The following is a 23232-nucleotide window of genomic DNA, read 5'->3' as shown; positions in this document are numbered from 1 at the left end:
CGGTGTGCATTCATTATTTCTTCAGAGATGTCCTTATTTAATATAAAACACATTATTTTCTCTTGTTATATTACTCACATAACCCACACAGCCCCACAGTCAGACTCTCAATTCAACAGTGTGATGTGCATTACGTCGAACAGCACCGTCAATATACTATTATATGCCTAGATACATTCAGTGCTTTCTCTCTTTATTGATTCTTCATGCTGTGAGAGGGCTTGAAGTGAGATCCTCACAGGGCTATGTAGCCTGTGTCTAATCCTGGACTCAATGGGCCTGCCTAATCTCTCAGCTGGCTCTGACGACTCGCAAAGCCCCATCAGAGTCTCATTTTAACACCATGTATGATACTCTCACTTTCTTTTTCTCTTTCTTCTCCTCATTGACGATTAGCAAGAGGGATTAGATTGAGCTGTCTTTTCATTTGTTGTTGATCTGTTCACATGACGACTACCTTTGATGTCACCTTTGTTTTAGTTTTGGCTAAAGACAGGTTTGACCTCTGCTACTGTTTTTAGATTTAAACATTTTTTGATTTCACTTCTTTTTTCCCTCCCTTGCCATTTTCCTGCTTTCTGTCTCTCTCTCTCCCGAAGTCGATCCATCTCTAAATGTCTCATTAGCTTGTGGGACCAGAGAAAATTTGCCACGTAATCACCTGTGCCTACCCCATTTATTCTATTTCTCATAGGGCCCTATACTCTCAGAGCACATCTCATCAATCCTTTATCCTTATGTGTACATTTATTATATTTTCGGTGACTTCCCTATATGCTCTCTTAAAGAAACAGAGCACACCACTGCAGTCTTTTAGTCCTATTTGTAAAGCAACATCTGTTGAGTGTCAAACTCACATTTCCATGGTCTGCATGTATTATCATATCGCTCTGGTTTTTGGCTGGACCCCTTTCAGGTATAGCCACAACACAAACCTGTAGAATACCTGAGGATGTTTGTAGCCTAGTGAATGAAGAATGTGTCCCCCACACACAACCCCACACATCAGAAGTCTATTTGATAGATGGAAGGTTTCTTACATCCTGTGGGAATCCTATACTGTTTATAGGAAACTGAGAAATAGAGCATTCTCAGTCTTTGTCATTCTCAGTCAAGTCCTAGCCTCAGCATTCATATTAACTACAGCTTTTACATGCACCGTCACAAACAGCATCAGCACTCCAATTACTTATATGTCCACCTGGTTACTTTGAGTACCCCCACACACACTCCCTGTTGGTGCAGTCCATTAAACAGGGCTGTCTGGACAGGGTTAATGAGGCTGCTGACCCCTGGGTGACCACGTGCTGACCTAGACTCTTACCTCTGCTTCTCCACCTCATTAATCTGCCAAGGACACAGGACCCACCTCCACATCCCCCTGCTGGAGAGAGAGAGATCGAGGGAGAGAGAGAGAGAATAGAGCGGGGAGGGAAGGTTGAGGGGGAGAGTGAAGGAATAACCAAAAGTATGTGGACACCTGCTCGGCGAACATCTCACTCCAAAAATAATGGGCATTAATATGGAGTTGGTCCCCCTTTGCTGCTATAACTGCCTCCACTCTTCTGGAAAGGCTTTTCACTAGATGTTGGAACATTGCTTCAGGGACTTGCTTCCATTCAGCCACAAGTGCATTAGTGAGGTCAGGCACTGATGTTGGGCAATTAGGCCTGGCTCGCAGTCAGCATTCCAATTCATCCCAAAGGTGTTCGATGGGGTTGAGGTCAGGGTTTTGTGCAGCCCAGTTAAGTTCTTCCACACCGATCTTGACAAACCATTTCTGTATGGACCTCGCTTTGTGCACTGGGGAATTGTCATTCTGAAACAGGAACGGGCCTTCCCCAAACTGTTGCCACAAAGTTGGAAGCACAGAATCTTCTAGAATGTCATTGTATGCTGTAGCTTTAAGATTTCCCTTCACTGGAATTAAACCTGAACCATGAAAACCAACCTTACACCACTCCAGCCGACGCTTGGTATTGCGCATGGTGATTTTAGACTTGTGTGCGGCTGCTCGGCCATGGAAACCCATTTCATAACGCTCCCGACAAACAGTTCTTGTGCTGACGTTGCTTCCAGCTCCACTTCACAATAACAGCACTTACAGTTGACCGGGGCAGCTCTAGCAGGGCACAAATTTGACGAACTGATTTGTTAGAAAGGTGGCATCCCATGACGGTGCCACATCGAAAGCTCTTCACTAAGGCCATTCATTCTACATTCATTCTAGTCATTTAGCAGAAGGTCTTATCCAGAGCGACTTACAGTAGTGAGTGCATACATTTTTACATTTGTTCGTGCTGGTCCCCCGTGTGAATCAAACCCACAACCCTGACGTTGCAAGTGCCATGCTCTACCAACTCAGCCACACGTGACCTTTCTACTGCCAATGTTTGTCTATGGAGATTGCATGGCTCTGTGCTCAATTTTATACACCTGTCAGCAACAGGTGTGGCTGAAATAGCTGAATCCATTCATTTGAAGGGGTGTCCACATACTTTGTATATATAGTGTAGCTCATCACAGCCACCATCACTAGCATGCTGTGAATTAAGTATTTTAGGAAGTACATTCACTTGTTGATACTTTCATTTCTTCTTCCTTTTGCTTTTTAGCATGAGTTGCTTGACAGGATGGGCATTGGTTTTAGAAGGTTCTTTCTCAGCTTCTTTTCACCTTCATATGCAAACGTTCCTAGAGTGCCCCTGGCGTATTTATGAGCAATAGAGAAACAGAGAAATCCGTCATTGAGATTTCTGCAGATGGAAGACTCCCTTGCTGTCATCTTCATTGAGAAGAGCTAAATGACTGATTACATGGCCTTCCTTCAAGGAGGAACCATCTCCCTGAGATAGTATGGAGTCTATCTTCACGAGTTAATCAGCACCATGTTGCTGTATTTAATGAAGTGCAAAGGATCCAGAGCTGGGTGAGGTTATGGATGGTATAAGTTTCCCAAGGCCAGCTGGAGTCCCTAATCACACAGGACCAGCCCCCTGTACCATCATCTCCAACATTTCTGTGGACGAAACTCCCCAGCAGCGCTAGTGGTGCTCCTTCTGATAAACAGAGATTGTGAAGCTTCTGAACTGAAACTGGCCAAGGGTCTCTGACAGAGTGAGTCAAGAGAAATGAATGTCTACCAGGGTTTAAGTGGCGACCCGCTGGGCTTCTGCTGTCACCAACTAGTTAAACAACAATCCTACTGCCAGCTGAGCCAAGACCCGGTCTGCATCTCAAGTTTTTGGTATTGTTGCGAAAGCAGCAGCTACTCTTCCTGGGGTCCCCACACAAAACATGAAACATGACATATTACAGAACATGAATATACAAGAACAGCTCAAGGACAGAACTACGTAAATTTAAAAACGGCACACATAGCCTACATACTGTATCAATACATAAACACAAAATATCTAGGTGAAATAGGGGAGAGGCATTGTGCGGTGAGGTGTTACTTTGTCTGTTTTTTTTAAACCAGGTCTGCTGTTCATTTGAGAAATATGTGAAGGAAAGGAGTTCCATGTAATAATGTCTCTATATAATACTTTACGCTTTCTTGAATTTGTTCTGGATTTGGTAACTGTGAAAAAAACCCTGGTGGCATGGCTGTGTGTGTGTCAGAGCTGTACTTACAACTTTTAAGCTACTTTGCAACCACTTAGCATGTTAGCTAACCCTTCCCCTAACCCTAAACCCTTTAACCTAACTCCTAAACTTATCCCTAACCTTAACCCTAACCCCTATCCCTACCCATAGCCTAGCTAACGTTAGCCAGCAAGCTAACTTTAGCCACCTAGCTAGAATTCATAACATATCATAAGTTTTGCAAATTCGTAACATATAATATGAATAATGCAAAATGCTCTGAGAGCAGGTTGGGTGAGGAGGCCGGGGATATTCTGAGTGGGACGTGGCGGTATCACAGAGGGAGATATAATACATTTTGAGAATTTCCATCAATGATGACAGGTTCCGTAAATAAATCAGTGGTTTTTGTTTTGATCCCATCAGCTTAGGCCATCTGCGTTATGGGGCCATTATGATTAACTGGCTATTGTTCATTAACATCTCTGCATCCATACGCCCGGTTGACGCACGTCACTTCCAGTCGTCATTGGAATGAGATTGCATTGAGGGACGTTTAATTTAGCTCTAATTCACAGCAGTAAATGTGGTTCCAATGGCCTTGTGGTTAAAGGCTCGCCTCAACATTGATTGGCTGTTTTCTTTGGCAGGGTGAGTTGAGCTTTGGTGCAGTGGCATCAACAGTGTAAGGCTGATTGTCTCCTTATAAACTGGAAAGGGCTGGATATCAAACCCCTCTCCAATTTTTCTGTCAATGAATATTGCCTCGGATGACTCTCCAACACAGCGATCCCTGCTGTATCCAGATATTGTTGGGTAATTTGCAGAATGGATGTAAATACCAAAAAATGTATAAGCTGTGAATGCAGTAAATGGAAATTAAAGGGGGGAAACATCCTTTATTGACATTTCCTGTGTATATTGTTGCCTATAGCTATGACTAATTTGATGCAGGTTGATGTTTATTGGGATTGGGTATATATCATTTTTGGTTAGGGTTAGGCATAAGGTTAGCGGTGTGGTTAAGGTTAGGGTTAGGTTTAAAATCAGATTTGATGACTTTGTGGCTGTGCCAGCTAGTGACTACCCTGCAGTGCTACCTCCAGTACACAAGTCAATAAATGCCAACATGCTAATTTGACACAGCACAGATACAAAAATACACATGGGGCCTCATATAGAACATACTACTCTCCAGTATTATGTGCCCATTCCTCATGGCACATTGGGAATGATGAATTTCTGCTCCTTCTAATCTAATGCACTGGGGGGGGGGGTTCCCATCACCAAGAATACCACACTGGCTGACTACTCTAGCTGCTCATGTGAGGAGAGGGAGAAAAAAACAGAATAAAGAGGAGAGGAGGAGAAAGCAAAGGGGAGATATCCCAATGCGCAGGAGGAGGATTGCTTTCCATAGCATGGCCTGGGGCCGGTATTACCATATCATGAGAACTATCCATCAAATTGGGTTAAATTGTACATGCCGTTTCAGGGCTATGTATACAGCGGTAATGAGATCATGGACACGACGCAGAGAGGGATGACGCTTCGTGCTCCACCAGCGCTTGCCCGCATTACGGTTTGATTGTGTGGTAGCATGGTACACAGAGCAGAACAGACTCATCCCTATACTCATCCACTTGTTCATTTATCCGTCCAGAGCTCGCTGTCGTACACCTAACCGGCTCACTTTTTCATGTGCTCCGCCGTTAGCTGGTGGGAAGAAACAGCATCTCGCTAGAATATCTGACATTAAAGACCGCTCGTCTGGCATTTCCACCTGTTCTCCCTGTCTCTCGCTAGACGTGTACAGCAAGAGAGAGTATGTAAATGTCTTGTCTAAAACAAACTCAGGCTTCCTTACGCTCGTGTTCATGGCACTTTCATCCGACCGCTCCACAATAGGCCCACAGAGAGAAGTCTCGCAGTCTTACATCTGGAGACAGATGGCTGCTATGTTGTATAAGAATGACATACACTATATAACAATACAATACCTGTGGGTTTTGAGAGAACTGTATTCACTCACATTGTGCTGTAATGTCACGCGCCACATGACGCAGGTTCAGGCGAAGTCTGGGACATCATGCACTCTCTGGAGTCTTGTTTTGTTGATGGCTTGTAATTGTTGTGTAGCCTATGTACTACTGTCAATTAATTGTTATAGTGCTGTACAAACGTCACTGTTAGACGTCCCTGCATGAATTCTCCAGTGTTTTTATTTATATTGCAGCGTTTTATTTATATTTAGTTTCTGAATTGGTGAAAAAACTGTGATTGACAAACAGCCCTGGATGTACGTGTGTGACATGTGTTGGCATAGTCTCGATCTCTCTCGCTCGATCTTTCTCTCTCACTCTCTCTTTCTGTGTGTACAGTGCATTCAGAAAAGATTCAGACCCCTTGACTTTTTCCTCATTTTGTTAAATTACAGCCTAATTCTAATGGATTAAAGAATATATATATATTTTTCAATCTACACACAATACCCTATAATGACAAAGCGAAAACAGAAATACCTTATTTACATAAGTATTCAGACCCTTTGCTATGAGACTCGAAATTGAGCTCATGTGCATCCTCTTTCCATTGATCATCCTTGAGAGGTTTCTACAACTTGATTTGAGTCCACCTGTGGTAAATTCAATTGATTGGACATGATTTGGAAAGGCACACACCTGTCTATATAAGGTCCCACAGTTGACAGTGCATGTCAGAGCAGAAACCAAGCCATGAGGTCAAAGGAATTGTCTGTAGAGCTATGAGACATGATTGTGTCGAGGAACAGATCTGGTGAAGGGTACCAAAAACATTTCTGCAGCATTGAAGTACCCCAAGAACACAGTGGCCGCCATCATTCTTAAACGGAAGAAGTTTGGAACCACCAAGACTCTTCCTGGAGCTGGCCGGCCAAACTGAGCAATCGGGGGAGAAGAGCCTTGGTCAGGGAGGTGACCAAGAATCCGATGGTCACTCTGACAGAGCTCCAGAGTTCCTCTGTGGAGATGGGAGAACCTTCCAGAAGGACAACCATCTCTGCATCAGTCCACCAATCAGGCCTTTATGGTAGAGTGGCTAGACAGAAACCACTCCTCACTAAAAGGCACAACAGCCAGCTTGGAGTTTACCAAAAGGCACCTAAAGACTCTCAGACCATGAGAAACAAGCTTCTCTGGTCTGATGAAACCAAGATTGAACACTTTAGCCTGAATGCCAAGCTTCACGTCTGGAGGAAACCTAGAATCATCCCTACGGTGAAGCATGGTTGTGGCAGCATCATGCTGTAGGGATGTTTTTCATCGGCAGCGACTGGGAGACTAGTCAGGATCAAGGGAAAGATGAATGGAGCAAAGTACAGAGAGATTCTTAATCAAAACCTGCTTCAGAGCGCTCAGGACCTCAGACTGGGGCGAAGGTTTACCTTCCAACAGGACAACGGCCCTAAGCACACAGCCATGACAATGCAGGAGTGGCTTTGGGACATGTCTCAGAATGTTTTTGAGTGGTCCATCCAGAGCCCAGACTTACATATCTGGAGAGACCTGAAAATAGCTGTGCAGCGACGCTCCCCATCCAACCTGACAGAGCTTGAGAGGATCTGCAGAGAAGAATGGGAGAAACTCCCCAAATACAGGTGTGCCAAGCTTGTAGCGTCATACCCAATAAGACTTAAGGCTGTAATCGCTGCCAAAAGTACTTCAACAAAGTACTGAGTAAAGGGTTTGAATACTTATGTAAATGGGATATTTCAGTTGTTGTTTTTTATACATTTGAAAACATTTCTAAACACCTGTATTTTGCTTTGTCATTATGGAGTATTGTGTGTAGATTAATGATGGGAAAAAAACGATTTAATCCATTTTGGAATAATTCTGTAATGTAACAAAATGTGGAAAAAATCAAGAGGTCTGAATACTTTACGAATGCACTGTATGTGTTTGATTATGCGAATAGGGATATAGTAACCTTATCCTTAGGCTCATTTGCTACAGAGAGAGAGAGAGAGAGAGAGAGAGAGAGACGAGATTAGGGATATAGTAATGTGAAATCCCAGTACCTCCCTGTGTCTATGTTGGTCGGGGGAGAGAGCTAAATTGTGTTTAACACTCTGTCATGTGTTTTGGCTGGGGGAAGGAGTTGTGTGTAACACCATGTGCATTGTCTGGGGGACAGAGTTGTGTGTAACACCATGTGTGTTGTCTGGGGGAAAGAGTTGTGTGTAACAGGATATGTGTTGTCTGGGGGACAGAGTTGTGTGTAACACAATGTGCGTTGTCTGGGGGACAGAGTTGTGAGTAACTCGATGTGTGTTTGCTGGGGGAGTGTGCTGTGTGTGAAACCATGTGTGTTGGCCAGAGGAGAGAGCTGTGTGTAACACCATGTGTGTTGGCCATTAGATTCAGTTCCTTTAATTAGTCCTCCGATGTCACATTCGACTCCTACAATTACCGATCAAACTTCCATCTCACGCTTCCCTTTTTATCAATTCCTCCACTCAATCAAGGAGAACCAACTTGTATTAGGTTCCATTAAAAATAAATAAAGCAGGCAGCAGCATCTGAGTACCTGACATGCATGGTAGATGACCCACTATTGTGATCCACTATTTCCCTGATCAATTACTTGGAGCAACTGATGGTGATTGGACCTCATGCCGCTCACAGCACAGAAAACATCAACAAGAGTGTCGGGAGAGGCCACCGCTGTCTCTTATCCTCGGCTCTGTTGGAGCGAGGGAGAGGGAACGTGTTGGTGGACTGCAATTAGCGTTTTTGTGTCCTCATATGTAACCGACCGGCTCGATTCGGTCTTATGTAGCAACATTTTAAATGGTGTTTTTTTTTACATTAGATAAAAGTAGAGACTCAGAGTTAGAAAATGCTATATCTTAAACAACAGTTGGGGAACAATGGGAAAGTAATTATGCTTTGAAAGTTGATAAACTTGTAACCCCACTTTAGAGAAAATGTCCCTTGAATGTTTTGGTACAGGTACTGGAGAGCTCTTTGTCTACAACCATTCAGGATCATGCAATCCCTCTTAAGCCTTAGCCCCACCTATCTCTTCATGGATTCAAATGCATGACATCAGCAGCCTGGTGGTGAAAAATAGCATAACTGGTGTATTTTAACACCAATAAACCCATCTGTTTGAAAATGAATTTAGTAGCTATATGTCAATCTAGCAAACCAGGCAACTAAAAGCAACTTTCTAAACAATGTTTGGGTTCATTTCAAGCTTGCTAGCTAGCTAGCTTACATTAAGTTAGCTGGCTAGCCAGGTCAAATAATACTGTAACCACATCATATAGCTGACAACGTCTTCACGTTTGCACATTTTTATTCATTATTACAGGAAAATAAACTCACAACATGATCATTATTTACAAGTTCATGGCAAGATCATTACAGAAAATAGCTTACAGTTGTGAGTGTGATGAAATTAAAGCAGAGCATTCTACCAGATAATTTTTTTTACTTGGACACTGTCTCATTGGCCTAACGTTATATCCTAATTTGACTTCTGTGCAGGTCATGTTGTTCTCCACATTGCCATCTCTGGTAAACACACAATATATCAAATAAAATCAAAGTTTATTTGTCACATGCACAGGATACAGAAGGTATAAAACTGTACAGTAAAATGGTACCTTGCATAGTGGAGTCTTTTGTCTGGACATGCTAGCTAGCTAAACAATGAACCATAATCCCAACTCATAACATTACTACCCTGCATGAATCTGCAGGTAGCTAACCAACTAGATTCAATATTAGCTAGCTAGCTAACATTAGGCTATAACTAGCAATGCAAATGGCTCTGAGATACAAATAATATTACGACACAGATCATACACGTAACGTTAGCTAGCGAGCCAGCCAACTAACGTTAGCTAGCTAACAGTACGCTTTAACTTGATGAAAACAACTTTCTGACAAAATTAGAAACGTGTAATATCTGAAAATATAGCTAGCTAGACTCTCTTACCTGTATACATGGATGAACGCTTCTCCCTGTCTTTCATGGATGCCATCTTTGCCCTTAGTTTGAAGATGTAATCTGGAGACAGGTGTTTTATACAACAACCTTCTGTGTGTTCTCTTTTCGACTCCCTCTGCATATTTTCTCCATCTCGTTAGCTATCATACTCTGCTTCCACTGGGCATTCCACTGATTTCAAAACTCTGTCCACTTTTGCAGTTAATTAGTGATATCTTAAAAAAGAAACGTGTTAGGAAGGATTACCTACACATACTGCACAGCCATTTATTATAGACAGAAGCGTACTACATGGCAGACCAATCCGAACTCATCTCTCGACATGTCCAGCCCATCCATTATCTCAGCCAATCATGTCTAGCGTGAAGGTTCCTTACTTTTCCCGGAGCTAAACCAACTAGGCTCGTATTTTAACAATTTTATTGTTAGAGATTTAGAGATGGCATACAAGGTTGTTATTAAGCCACATGAAAGTTCACATGTTCCAGATGGCATTTATGCCTAAAAAATTATGTTCAAATGCCTCTCATGTGAAGTAGTGACGTGTAACATACGCCTAGTTTCCTGAAATGAGTCACATACACTACCGTTCAAAAGTTTGGGGTTACTTAGAAATGTCCTTATTTTTTAAAGAAAAAACAAAATAACAAATTGATTATAAATACAGTGTAGACATTGTTAATGTTGTAAATGACTATTGTAGCTGGAAACGACTGATTTTTAATGGAATATCTACATAGGCGTACAGAGGCCCATTATGAGCAACCATCACTCCTGTGTTCCAATGGCACATTGTGTTAGCTAATCCAAGTTTATCATTTTAAAAGGCTAATTGATCATTAGAAAACCCTTTTACAATTATGTTAGCACAGCTGAAAACTGTTGCTTCTGATTAAAGAAGCAATAAAACTGGCCTTCTTTAGACTAGTTGAGGATCTGGAGCATCAGCATTTGTGGGTTCGATTACAGGCTCAAAATGGCCAGAAACAAAGACCTTTCTTCTGAAACTCGTCAGTCTATTCTTGTTCTGAGAAATGAAAAGACAAAAAATAAAAAACTTTGTTCAATCAGTTAAACAAAGCATATTCATTATAATTGTACATGATATGCTCAGTATACAAGAAAAAACATGTTTGATTATGTGTGTGTGTGAGAGTTAGGCTTCATGGAGGGGATTATTGGGTAGTTTGGTTCATCACCCTAGTCTTCGCTTGAAGTTATTGAGGGATGCTGAGGTTTTGGCAATGTGAAGATAAGAATTCCAGAGTATGTTACCTCTGATAATAGAATTGAATATGTGAGTTGCGTCAGTGGGGAGGGTGACAGTTATCGCAGTGTCTCGTGTTATAGAGATGAATTTCAGAATTAACCTGGAAGAATCCATTGAAGGGTTTAGGTAAACTGTTTGGGAGTTATTAGTATTTTTTAGATGAAAGTGCATAATTGGCGTACATTAATGTTGTAAATAGACATGTTATTGAGTTTCTTAAACAAAGGTGCAGATGGTGCTAGGTAATTAGAGGTGGCTAGTCTTGCAAATGTCTTTGTATGATGAGTAATTTGAGTAGGTAGGAGGTATATGTACTGGCCCAGACAATATTACAGTACATTTTATATGGGTAAATTAAGCTATAGTATAGGGTTAGGAAGCAAGGCTGATGAACCAAACCACTAATCCTTCTGATGACACCAACAGATTTCATCACTTTGCTACAGACAAATGTAATATAATCTTTCCACGATAACTTTTCATCAATTAGTACTCAGAGGAATTTAGTGGATGTAACTTGTTCCATTTCATTCCCAACAATTGAGATTCTTAATTATAATTTTGGATTTGTTAACATTTAAAAAGAATTTGTTTATCTGGAACCATTCAGAAAATGTGGCCATACCTGAGTTGACTTCATTAATTAGTGAATCAAAATACTTGTGATAAAATCTAATTGGTTTCATCAGCAAAGAGAATGGGAAGTATTTAGAAGACAGCAGCAAGGTCATTGATATAGATTAGGAAGAACAAAGTGGCCTATTATCAAACCCTGTGGCACACCACAGGATATCTTGGCACTGGTAAGCCATTTGTTCTCTATCTTAAACATAAATATATTACCAATTACATGTAGAATCATGAAAACCGTAATAATGCACTTTTGAAAGTAATATTTCATGATTAACCGTGTCAAATGCTTTGGATAAATCTAAAAAGATGCCAAGAGCTTATTCATTGTTCTTAAGAGCTGTTAAGATTTTATCCACAAGTTTCAAAAGAGCCATATCTCTGGAGTAGTTTTTACGAAAACCGTATTGGTGCTCATATAAAATACAGTGTTGATTTAAAGAATAACATGGTAGTACAGAAATTGGCCGATAATTTGTAAAAGATCTGAGATCCCCAGATCTACAGAGGGCGATAACTTTGGCAATACCAGTTTGCATAGATTTAATGTAAACATACAGTACCGGTAAAAAGTTTGGACACACCTATTCATTTCAGGGTTTTTCTTTAATTTGACCATTTTCAATATTGTAGAATAATAGTGAAGGCATCAAAACTATGAAATAACACATATGGAATCATGTACTAACCAAAAAAGTGTGAAATAAATCCAAACATATTTATATTTGAGATTCTTCAAAGTTGCCACCCTTTGCCTTGATGACAGCTTTGCACACTCTTTGCATTCTCTCAACCAGCTTCATGATGTAGTCACCTGGAATCCATTTCAATTAACAGGTGTACCTTGTTAAAAGTTCATTTCTGGAATTTCATTCCTTCTTAATGCGTCTGAGCCAATCAGTTCTACTGTGACAAGGTAGGGGTAGTATACTAAAGGTAGCACTATTTGGTAAAAGACCAAGTCCATGTTATGGCAAGAACAGCTCAAATTAGCAAAGAGAAACGACAGTCCATCAGATGACCTGGCCTCCACAATCACCCAACCTCAACCCAATTGAGAAGGTTTGGGATGAGTTGGACTGCAGAGTGAAGGAAAAGCAGCCAACAAGTGCTCAGCATATGTGGGAACTCTTTCAAGACTGTTGGAAAAGCATTCCAGGTGAAGCTGGTTGAGAAACGGCCAAGAGTGTGCAAAGCTGTCATCAAGGCAAAGGGTGGCTACTTTGAATAATCTCAAATATAATTTGTTTTGTTTTGTTTAACACTTTTTTGCTTACTACATGATTCCATATGCGTTTTATCATGGTTTTGATGTCTTCACTATTATTCTACAATGTAGAAAATAGTAAAATAAAGAAAAACCCCTGAATGAGTAGGTGTGTTCAAACTTTTGAATGGTACTGTACGTTAGAGGCTCAGTAATCGAGGAAGAAACTGATTTCACCAAAGAGGCACCAATCTCATCATGACCTGCTGCTGATATCTTTAAGGTACCAATTACCTCCATCACATCAAGAGGATCAAACTGAAGCAGAGAAGGGAAATGTTCCTTAATGTAATCCAAGGGATTTCCATCAGTTTTCTCCATTTTCTTTCACAGAGAGGAACCCACATTCACAAAGAAGTTATTAAATTCACATGAAATACAATAACATCAGGATCACTATAGGTCTTATTTCCAACAATAAATTGAGATGGAATTGTTGTCGTAGCCTTTTTCTTATTCATCAGTTGATTAATGATTTTCCAAGTTGACTATATTAAAATCATTTTGGGGGATATACGACGTAGGTGAGTAAAACATTTTCTTATAGATTTTGTAATTTGCAGAATTCAGGGGAAAGGGATTTGTGAAAAACTTTCCATACAACTTTTCATACAATCTTTGAAAGATTACAAAAAAGTCTGGTATGCAGACTCCACATCGGCCAGATGATTAACATTTTCCCATGAAATATCAATTAACATCCTAAAGCTCTACATTTAATGCTACTAAGCAATCCCATTTGTTCATTTCTAGCTGCCAAAGAGAAGTAAAAATTGGAATATGGTCAGAAATGTCAGTATAAAGTATACTTATCACCACATTATTCAAAGAATTTGTAAAATTATTATCAATAAGGGTTTCAGATAAACTGGTCACTCTTGTGGCATATAGATAAGGGGATACAGATAGCTGGAGTATAACGTATAACAAAAAAAAATCAGATGTCAGTGAGTGGTTCTCACAATTTTTTTATGTTGTAATCACCCAATAGAAACCACATTGATCTTCATTACTAAACCCAAGATTGATGCAAGGATATCAGTGAAACTACCAATGTCAGAATCAGGTGGCTGATAGATGCATCCAATTACCACTTTTTTTTACCACAATTAAATGAACAGGAAGGAATTTCTTTGAAAAGAGATTCAACATCAATGCTATCCGATGTAAGTGTGAGGTCCTCTCTTACAAAGCATTGAAAACGTTTATGAACGAAATGGACACTCCTCCTCCCACTCTTGATGTTCTACAGTGGTGAACAGCATTATAAGGAGACATGTCATAATGCATGGCTGTCTTCAGTCAACTATGTTTTTGAAAGGAAAACAATGGAACATTCATGACTGAGAGAAGACAGATAAGGAACAAGGTGGTCACGATTTTTAGGAAGACTGCGAACGTTCAAATGAAAGGTCAAAAATGAGTTTGTCTTGGAATTAATAAACTGCTATACAGGTTGTTAAATTACTTAACAATATAGTAATAAAAAGTGATAGACTTATTTCTGGTTATCTCTAATGGGTTAAAGACCATGTTATCAGGGTTGATATTCTGCCCAACTAAGAGAGATCTACAATTGGAATCATCCAGGAAGTGGAACGGAAACATAGAAGTGCAAGCCTCACATATCCAATACAACCATACATTTATGTTAGTTTTATCAATAGGGCTGCACTTCCTATGGAATGCACATTGACACAGTCCACATAACACCAAATCAAATCAAATTTTATTGGTCACATACACATAGTTAGCAGATGTTAATGTGAGTGTAGTGAAATGCTTGTGCTTCTAGTTCCGACCATGCAGTAATATCTAACAAGTACTCTAACAATTTCACAACAGCAAAGGAATGAATAACAATATGTGCATATAAATATATGGATGAGCGATGGCCGAACGGCAAAGGAAAGATGCAGTAGATGGTATAGAGTACAGTATATACATATGAGATGAGTAATGTAGGGTATGTAAACATTATATGAAGTGGCATTGTTTAAAGTGACTAGCGATACATTTATTACATCCAATTTTTTATTATTAAAGTGGCTAGAGATTTGAGTCAGTATGTTGGCAGCAGCCACTCAATGTTAGTGATGGCTGTTTAACAGTCTGATGGCCTTGAGATAGAAGCTGTTTTTCAGTCTCTCGGTCCCAGCTTTGATGCACCTGTAATGACCTCGCCTTCTGGATGATAGCTGGGTGAACAGGCAGTGGCTCAGGTGGTTGTTGTACTTGATGATCTTTTTGGCCTTCCTGTGACATCGGGTGCTGTATTTGTCCTGGAGGGCAGGTAGTTTTCCCCCGGTGATGCGTTGTGCAGACCTCACTACCCTCTGGAGAGCCTTACGGTTGTGGGCGGAGCAGTTGCCATACCAGGCGGTGATACAGCCTGACAGGATGCTCTCGAGTGTGTATCTGTAAAAGTTTGAGTGTTTTTGGTGACAAGCCAGATTTCTTCAGCCTCCTGAGGTTGAACAACCAGGCTATCATACTTCATGTGTGAAATGTTGCCTTTTTTTAGGTGTATCTTTTTAGAGAACTCTTCATTGATGAAGGTTTTGGTTCCTTTCAGGCACTTGGCTCTCCTGAGAATCTCCTCCTTGTCTTTGAACCTGAGCAGTTTCACCACTATAGATCTGGGCCATCCATCGGGAAAGAAAGTGCCTTTCCTATGCACCCTCTCCATCTCGATGAGTTAAGGATCCAGTTTGAGTTGATCAGCCAGGAATTTCTTGGCCTTGACTTCTGTGTCATGCCAAGTCTCAATCTTTACGCCCTCAATTCCATTGATTAAAATGTTATTGATCCTCGATTGGTAGTCTACTTTGGAAGAGTGCTTGTCAAGTGTTTTTTGGAAAATTGTGAAATCCTCAGACATGGTTTTGAATGCGGTCTGGCTGGTGACATCCACGCCCTTTAGCTCCTCCACCTCCACCTCCACCTGCGTTAACACCAAACTGTGTTTAAATTCCATTACATCCTTAAACAGATCATCAACCCCTTTGTTGGTATAATCCATAGAGAGTTGCAGATCTATTAGATCTTTATAGAACTGTTTTTGTTGATCCAGTAGTTCCTGGAGTGTAGAGCTTGATACGTATTCTTCTTCCGCATTAATCTTTGCAGCAATTTTCTGTCTAGTGTTAGCCATGCTACAAGCTTGTTGTGAGCTAAAATGAGTTTGCAAACACAACCCACACCCCGCCTCCCGAAAACAAGCTCCGCACTGAAATGGCAAACATACACAACCAACACAGACTTGATCACACATGCACCAGTACGATGAACAGAGAGAAGGCAAAGGACTTACTCACTGTATGGATCCTGGCTGCACTTTACTAAACGGGTGGGAGATCATCAACTCACACTGAAGGCACACTTAACCAGCATGGCTACCACAGCATTCTGCAGCGATACGGCATCCCATCTGGTTTGCACTTAGTGGGACTATAATTTGTTTTGCAACAGGACAATGATCCAATACACCTCCAGGCTGTGTAAGGGCTATTTGACCAAGAAGGAGAGTGATGGAGTGCTGCATCAGATGACCTGGCCTCCACAATCACCTGACCTAAACCCAATTGAGAAGGTTTGGGATGAGTTGGACCACAGAGTGAAAAAAAAGCAGTCAACAAGTGCGCAGCATATGTGGGAACTCCTTCAAGACTGTTGTAAAGCATTCCAGATGAAGCTGGTTGAGAATGCCAAGAGTGTGCAAAGCTGTCATAAAGGCAAAGGGTGGCTACTTTTGAAGAATCTAAAATCTAAAATATATTTTGATTTGTTTAACACTTTTATGGATACTACATGTTTCCATATGTTATTTCATAGTTTTGATGTCTTCATTATTATTCTACAATATAGAAAATATTGATGGGATATCACTGCTGAATGCTGTAAAAAAATATTGATGGGATGGCGTATCACTGCAGAATGCTGTAGTAGCCATGCTGGATAAGTGTGCCATGAATTGTAAATAGGTAACTGACAGTGTCACCAGCAAAGCACCCCACCTCCTCCTCCATGCTTCACGGTGGGAACCGCACATGCGGAGATCAGCCGTTCACCTACTCTCCGTCACACAAAGACACGGCGATTGGAACCAAAAATCTCAAATTTGGACTCATCCGACCAAAGGACAGATGTCTAATGTCCATTGCTCGTGTTTCTTGGCCCAGCAAGTCTCTGATTATTGGTGTCCTTTAGTAGGTTTTTTTTTGCAGCATTTTGACCATGAAAGCCTGATTCATGCAGTCTCCTCTGAACAGTTGATGTTAAGATGTGTCTGTTACTTGAACTCTGTGAAGCATTTATTTGGGCTGCAATTTCTGAGGCTGGTAACTAATGAACTTATCCTCTGCATCAGAGGTAACTCTGGGTCTTCTTTTCCTGTGGCAGCACTTGAAGAAACGTTCTTGAAATTTTCCAGATTGACTGATCTTCATGTCTAAAGTAATGATGGACTGTTGTTTCTCTTTGCTTATTTGAGCTGTTCTTGCCATGGACTTGGTATTTTACCAATTAGGTCTATCTTCAGTATGCCACCCCTATCTACAGTATAAGGGCACAAGGTGAGACCCAAATGCAGACACAGGAGGCAGATGGTTGAGCTCCGATATTTATTATAACAAAAGAGGTAGGCAAAAGGAAGGTCCGGTACAGGTGAGAGTTCATAAACCAGGTCAAAGTCCAAACAGTACCAGGCGATAGGCAGGCTCAAGGTCAGGGACAGGCAGAGTGGTCCGGCAGGCGGGCTCAGAGAGTCAGGATAGGCAAGGGTGAAAACCAGGAGGGCAAGAAAAGAGAGACTGGGGAAAGCAGAAGCTGAGACACAAAAATGCTGGTTGACTTGACAAACAAGACAAACTTGCACGGAGAGACAAGAAACACAGGGATAAATACACCGGGGCTAATAAGCGACACCTGGAGGGGGTGAAACAGATCAAGGCATGACACAACCTTGTCACAACACAACTGATTGGCTCAAACGCATTAAGAAGGAAAGAAATTCCACAAATTAACTTTTAACTAGGTACACCTGTTAATTGAAATGCATTCCAGGTGACTACCTCATGAAGCTGGTTGAGAGAATGCCAAGAGTGCGCAAAGCTGTCATCAAGGCAGAGGGTGGCAACTTTGAAGAATCTCAAATATAAAATATATTTTGATTTGTTTAACACTGTTTTGGTTACTACATGATTCTATATGTGTTATTTCATAGTTTTGATGTCTTCACTATTATTCTACAATGTAGAACATAGTCAAAAAAGAAAAACCCTTGAATGAGTAGATGTGTCCAAACTTTTGACTGGTACTGTATATATTCTGGATGACATGTTTAAAACAGCAAGGAATGTAGCACAGTCCTTTCACTGAACAGCATTGCTATTATGACTCCGTATTTGTGGAGGGAGATCGCAGCAAACACTCTGACAGTGTGGACATGTAGTGATATTGGGTGTTGCTCAACCAGAGGCGGCTGACGGGAGGAGCTATTGGAGGATGGGCTGATTGTAATGGCTGGAATGGAATCAATGGAACGGAGTTACACATTTGATTCCATATGTTTGATATCCTTCTATATTAATTCCCTTCCAGCCATTACAATGAGCCCTTTCTCCTTTAGTTCCTCCCACCAGCCTCCTCTGTACTCAACGATTAACTTATAACTATACTATTCAACAATTGTACTGCCATTGATCTCACAAGCCATCCATTTAAGGCAGCCATCATTTAAGCAAGTGTGTTTATATGTTTATGTAGTGATTAGGGTTATACCCCCTAATTTAAATGCCTCTTGGCCTTTTGTACTTTAGAGAGCTTTACAGTATAATATGGGAACCACATAATATGGTTCCCAGCATGTGTGAACTTGACTTGGAGAGCACTTTGTAATTCAATGTCCCCGTCCCCTGGCTGGGGTGTGAAAGACAGCAGCGTGAATGACGCCAAAATGCCTTTAATTTACATTTTAGGCATCAGCCTGACACCTGGGAGGAAATAACGGTTGTGACTAGAGAGAGTACAGCTACGACCCGAAGTAACTTTTCGTAGCTGGTTAAGACAGCATTTTAGCTCACCCTAACTTTTCCTAACCTTAACCTTTGTCTCCTAACCTGTCACGTTAATGATCTTAATTTGCTGCGTAAATTCTCCTAACCAGCTACAAAACTCACTTCCGGTTGTAGCTGTACTCCCTCTAGTCACAACCAGGGGTCAGGCTGATGTCTGAAATGTAAAGTGTAAATTAATGGCGTACTCCCTCTAGTCAAAACCGGAAATAACAGCCTTGCCCTGCAGTGTCACTTCCTGTACCCCGCAGCTACTCTCTCTTCTTTGGGGAGCACAAAGTAACTACCCCTACACGCTTGCATGCATATAAACACACACATGCAATGTATGTTCACTCAAGCGCACATCGCATAGAGGATCTAGCCTTCAAAAGCTTCTATTTATGTGTTCCAGTCCCATCCTCTTCATTAAAGAGTGATCAGTATCTGGTAATATTTCACACTGTCTTTTGTCCTTCGTAATATGATCTTTCCTCCTTTGCTCCCTCTCTGTGTCCTGTGGTGGTGTGTGTGTGCGCCTGTGTGTGTTTCAACTGCCCACTTCCGTCCTGTAAAGCTCCAGATCTTGGCCCCCATGCTGGCTCCATGATTGTGTTCCCCGCTTCTTCAGTGGGGGGGCTGTACCTCCCAGTTCTGCCCCAGATGGAAGCACTCTGTCTGTATTACTGTCCCGCTGGATCTGGGCCTCAGGCAACTTCCAGCCCACCACAGAGTACAAGCCCTTACTTCTGACCTATAGGAATTGAGAATCCTCCACCGATTAGCACGCGCTCATGCCTAGCTACATTTCATCATCCTCTACTTCTATGGTCCCAAATGTTTAATTTCTCCCCACCACACACACACACACACACACACACACACACACACACACACACACACACACACACACACACACACACACACACACACACACACACACACACACACACACAAACAGGCCCACTGTGGCACCCACTCCACGCGGAGGCTTTGTGTTGAAATTGATTCTGTTCTTTTGATGTATCATTGTTGTCACTGCTAACCAAATCGTTGCCGCGCCTGAAAGGAGTCACCATAGAAAACTTGCCTTCCTTCCTGTGGTTGCTTAGGCCTATTCATAAAGGTGTAAAGAATACACACATCTGCTGCACAGGCTCTCTGTGTTGGGTAGCTTACATCTTAGTATTTTATCTTTTTCTGTCACACTTTCATTCCTGGAGCCCTTTGTCACAATAGCTATCCTCTAGAGAGGAATCTCACTAAGCCCAACAGTGAGTTCTTGTGTATCTCTACATGTGTGTACGCATACTGTACGCATACTTTTGTTTATTCTTGACTGCTGTTAGGTCAGAGGGAGCGGTACAAAAAGCACGTCGGTTACGCTGACACCCAGGTCAACAGTAAACAGCCTGACAATCCAGGAAAGTCCTTAATATCCACACTCTTAACACAGCACTCTCTCACAGTAACTACTGTACACTTGGCATTATGGGGCTTATTCTTAGCTAGAACCCTATTTAGTTCAGTCTTTGTCTGTCTCAGGCATGCATCTCGAAGCAGCAGCAGAAGCAGCAGAAATAGAAGCAGGTAGCTGACTCTTCGACTATAGTTTTCTATGGAAATGTTGCTCCTTTCTCTGGCTCCATTGAAAGGGCACAGTATGGTTATGTTTATAATGAGACACATAATAAAGCTGGATGACCACTCTGGCCAGCAGGCTGCAGCCATTTATCATCCCAAACACATGCTGTGGCAGTACCAGCCACCAGATAACACACTGCCCTCTGCTGGACACACTGTGTGTGTGTGTGTGTGTGTGTGTGTGTGTGTGTGTGTGTGTGTGTGTGTGTGTGTGTGTGTGTGTGTGTGTGTGTGGCAGAAGTGGATAAGCTTGTCAATGTGGCCATATAAGCTTGTCAATGTGGCCACATATGTCTCTATTCAAACATACAGATTATTCACAGTTTGTGAGATTAGATTGTCAGAGTTGATTTGAACATGAGTCATTTCTGCAGTACGGTGTCGTCATACATTGCAGTCTGTCCTCCAAACCTCTCATTGTGCATTGATCTCACCGACCACCAGTCTTTGAAGTGTGGTTGTAATTTTCTGAAATGGTAAACCAGAAAAAGTTCTGGGAGTCTAAAATGGAATATATGCTCAGCTAGAATGTTCAGCTCCAAGACCATGGATCAGTGTTCTCGCCTTGTGGATTTTGGGCATTGATCCTGTTGCACATTATGACACTCATGAGGACACAACTTGGAAGTTGGTACAATACAGAGATCAGTTTCCATTCCAATTTATTCCCCTGTGGATTGTATAATGCCTGTCTGAGTTTGCACTTACTTTGAAAACTAGGTGGCATCTCAGCATGCACTTAAATTGTGATTATACACACAAAAAATAGTAACACGAGAGGGTTTGTTTGTATGTATTACACAGAATTGACAGCAAGTTTCAGATCCCAGTTGCAAGTTATAGTTTCACAATGCCTTGTACATTGTTTGTTTCCCCGGGATGTTTACTTTTGTATCTAGTTTTAGCTTAGATAAAGAATGCCATGGGGACAGACAGTCAGGCAGGCTGATCAAACTGAAGGCTCAGGAAATCAGAGTTTAGGATTTTTGTATTCATTGTTTTTCCTGCTTTGTTTGCATCGCAATCAGTGGAGAGCCAATGTTATTCTTTTCAGATAAGATCTTTCTCTGTGAAATGTGCCATGGAGGAGGAACAAAAGTAAATTGCTTTTTTCTCCCTCATGCTTCTGGGGAATGTGAGACAGAACTGAACTGAACTGAGTTTGGGTTGCGGTGGATACATGTTATACTATTTAACAGCTCTCCTCTTTTTAGGAAACTTGTCTGTTTGGCACTCACTTTTCCCTATGTCTGCGTCTCCTTTTGTCTAACTAGGTTTCCATCCAAACTGAGACAGATTTTCATGTGAATATCATAAAATCTAAAAAAAAATATATACCTATATGCATTTCCCCACCAGATGTAGCAGATATAATGTGCGTGATGACGTAGGGCACATATAAAACACTTTTGCGCTTAATTTTTCATGTACTGAATAAAAAACATGGGTAACACTTTATTTGGATAGTCAACAGACATGTCAGTAACATGTCAACAAACATACAGTTGACATGTTACTGATATTCTGTATATAGTCTGTAGAGCATCTACAGATGGACTATCCAAATAAAGTGTTACCAAAACATGAGTTGAATGTGTTTCCATTGCATTTTCCACTCCACCGATAGTTTTGTCTAACAAACTGTTGCGAAAAATGACAAATTTGCCCAATCTGGTTTTCGCACATGCTCTAGACAAGTGGACTGGAAAGGTTACGTTACATGATGAGATGGATAAGAGCAAGATCATTTTTATTTTTAATTGACAGCTAAGCACCGATCATCATGTCACTAGCATACAAGTTAAGATGCTCAAAATGTACTGGAAAGGAGCATCAAGCTCATCACCGCGTTCTGTCACCACCTTGTAGCCTAAACTGTGCCTGCTTTTCCAAGTCACAGTGGGAGTACCACACAACATAACATCCTGTGATTGCAAATTTACCTCGACATGAGGGTTATTCTATCAACAACTGCTCAATAAATTGTTTCCAGAGCAATACGTTGAATAATACATTTTACCGACACAAAAATAACCCACCGTGTCGAACAATCAAATTGTCTGTTGACATTCATGAAGTTCTACCAACACTTTGTTTCCATCACATAATTTTTTTTATACGCCATGACTTTACTTGCATAAAAACTGTGGATGGAAACGTGGTTATTGACGATACTAATGCTAATACATCCTTAATGCCTTTTCTCAACACCCAAGTTCACTTGATCATACAAATAAAAAACACTTATTTCCCTCCTTTCCTCCTTCCCTCTCCCCTCCCTTCTTCCCCCAGGCCGGAGGCGGGTTACCAGAGGGTCCTCCAGGTGGATCTGGAGGTGAACGGGCTACTGGACCCGCTGGGCAGCCGGGTGGTGATGTGGCAGGTGGAGTACCCTCCTACCCGCTCCCTCACTGATGAGGTCCAGACCCTCATCCGCCTGGCACCACAGGACTTGGGTGGCATTGTGCCACTGGCAATGGTGAGGAACCAGAAAGAGAGTGCCTGTATCATGTATATAATATACCTCACATGCGACTCATAAGAAGACTATTAATTTAGCCCATTAAATGAATTATCTGAATCCATAAGATAAATAGCAATATGCAAGAAAAATATAGTTGAGTTACAGTAATAGGCAATGAAGAACTGTCTGAGAATGGAATGTATTTAATTACTTTGTAAAATGAATGGATTCACATACAAGGCAGAAAAATTAAGTTACAAAGCATGAATACGCATTACAAGGCATTATTCCAAGCATGGTCAGAGAGAGACTTGTG

General features: G+C 41.3%; 1 protein-coding gene across 1 annotated transcript in view; it reads left to right on the top strand.

Moving 5' to 3' along the window:
* Nucleotides 1-23232, top strand: part of LOC115204021 (transmembrane protein 132D-like) — a 188308-nt gene that overhangs the window by 73550 nt on the left and 91526 nt on the right. Inside the window, exon 4 of the mRNA XM_029769235.1 lies at nt 22745-22931. Within this exon, the coding sequence (XP_029625095.1) occupies nt 22745-22931 (187 nt within the window). The remainder of the gene's footprint in view (nt 1-22744; nt 22932-23232) is intronic.

This window comes from Salmo trutta, chromosome 12, assembly GCF_901001165.1.
Source record: "Salmo trutta chromosome 12, fSalTru1.1, whole genome shotgun sequence".
Classification (NCBI taxonomy): domain Eukaryota; kingdom Metazoa; phylum Chordata; class Actinopteri; order Salmoniformes; family Salmonidae; genus Salmo; species Salmo trutta.
Note: the sequence above shows the minus strand (reverse complement) of the source record. Positions and strands in the feature narration are given on the sequence as shown.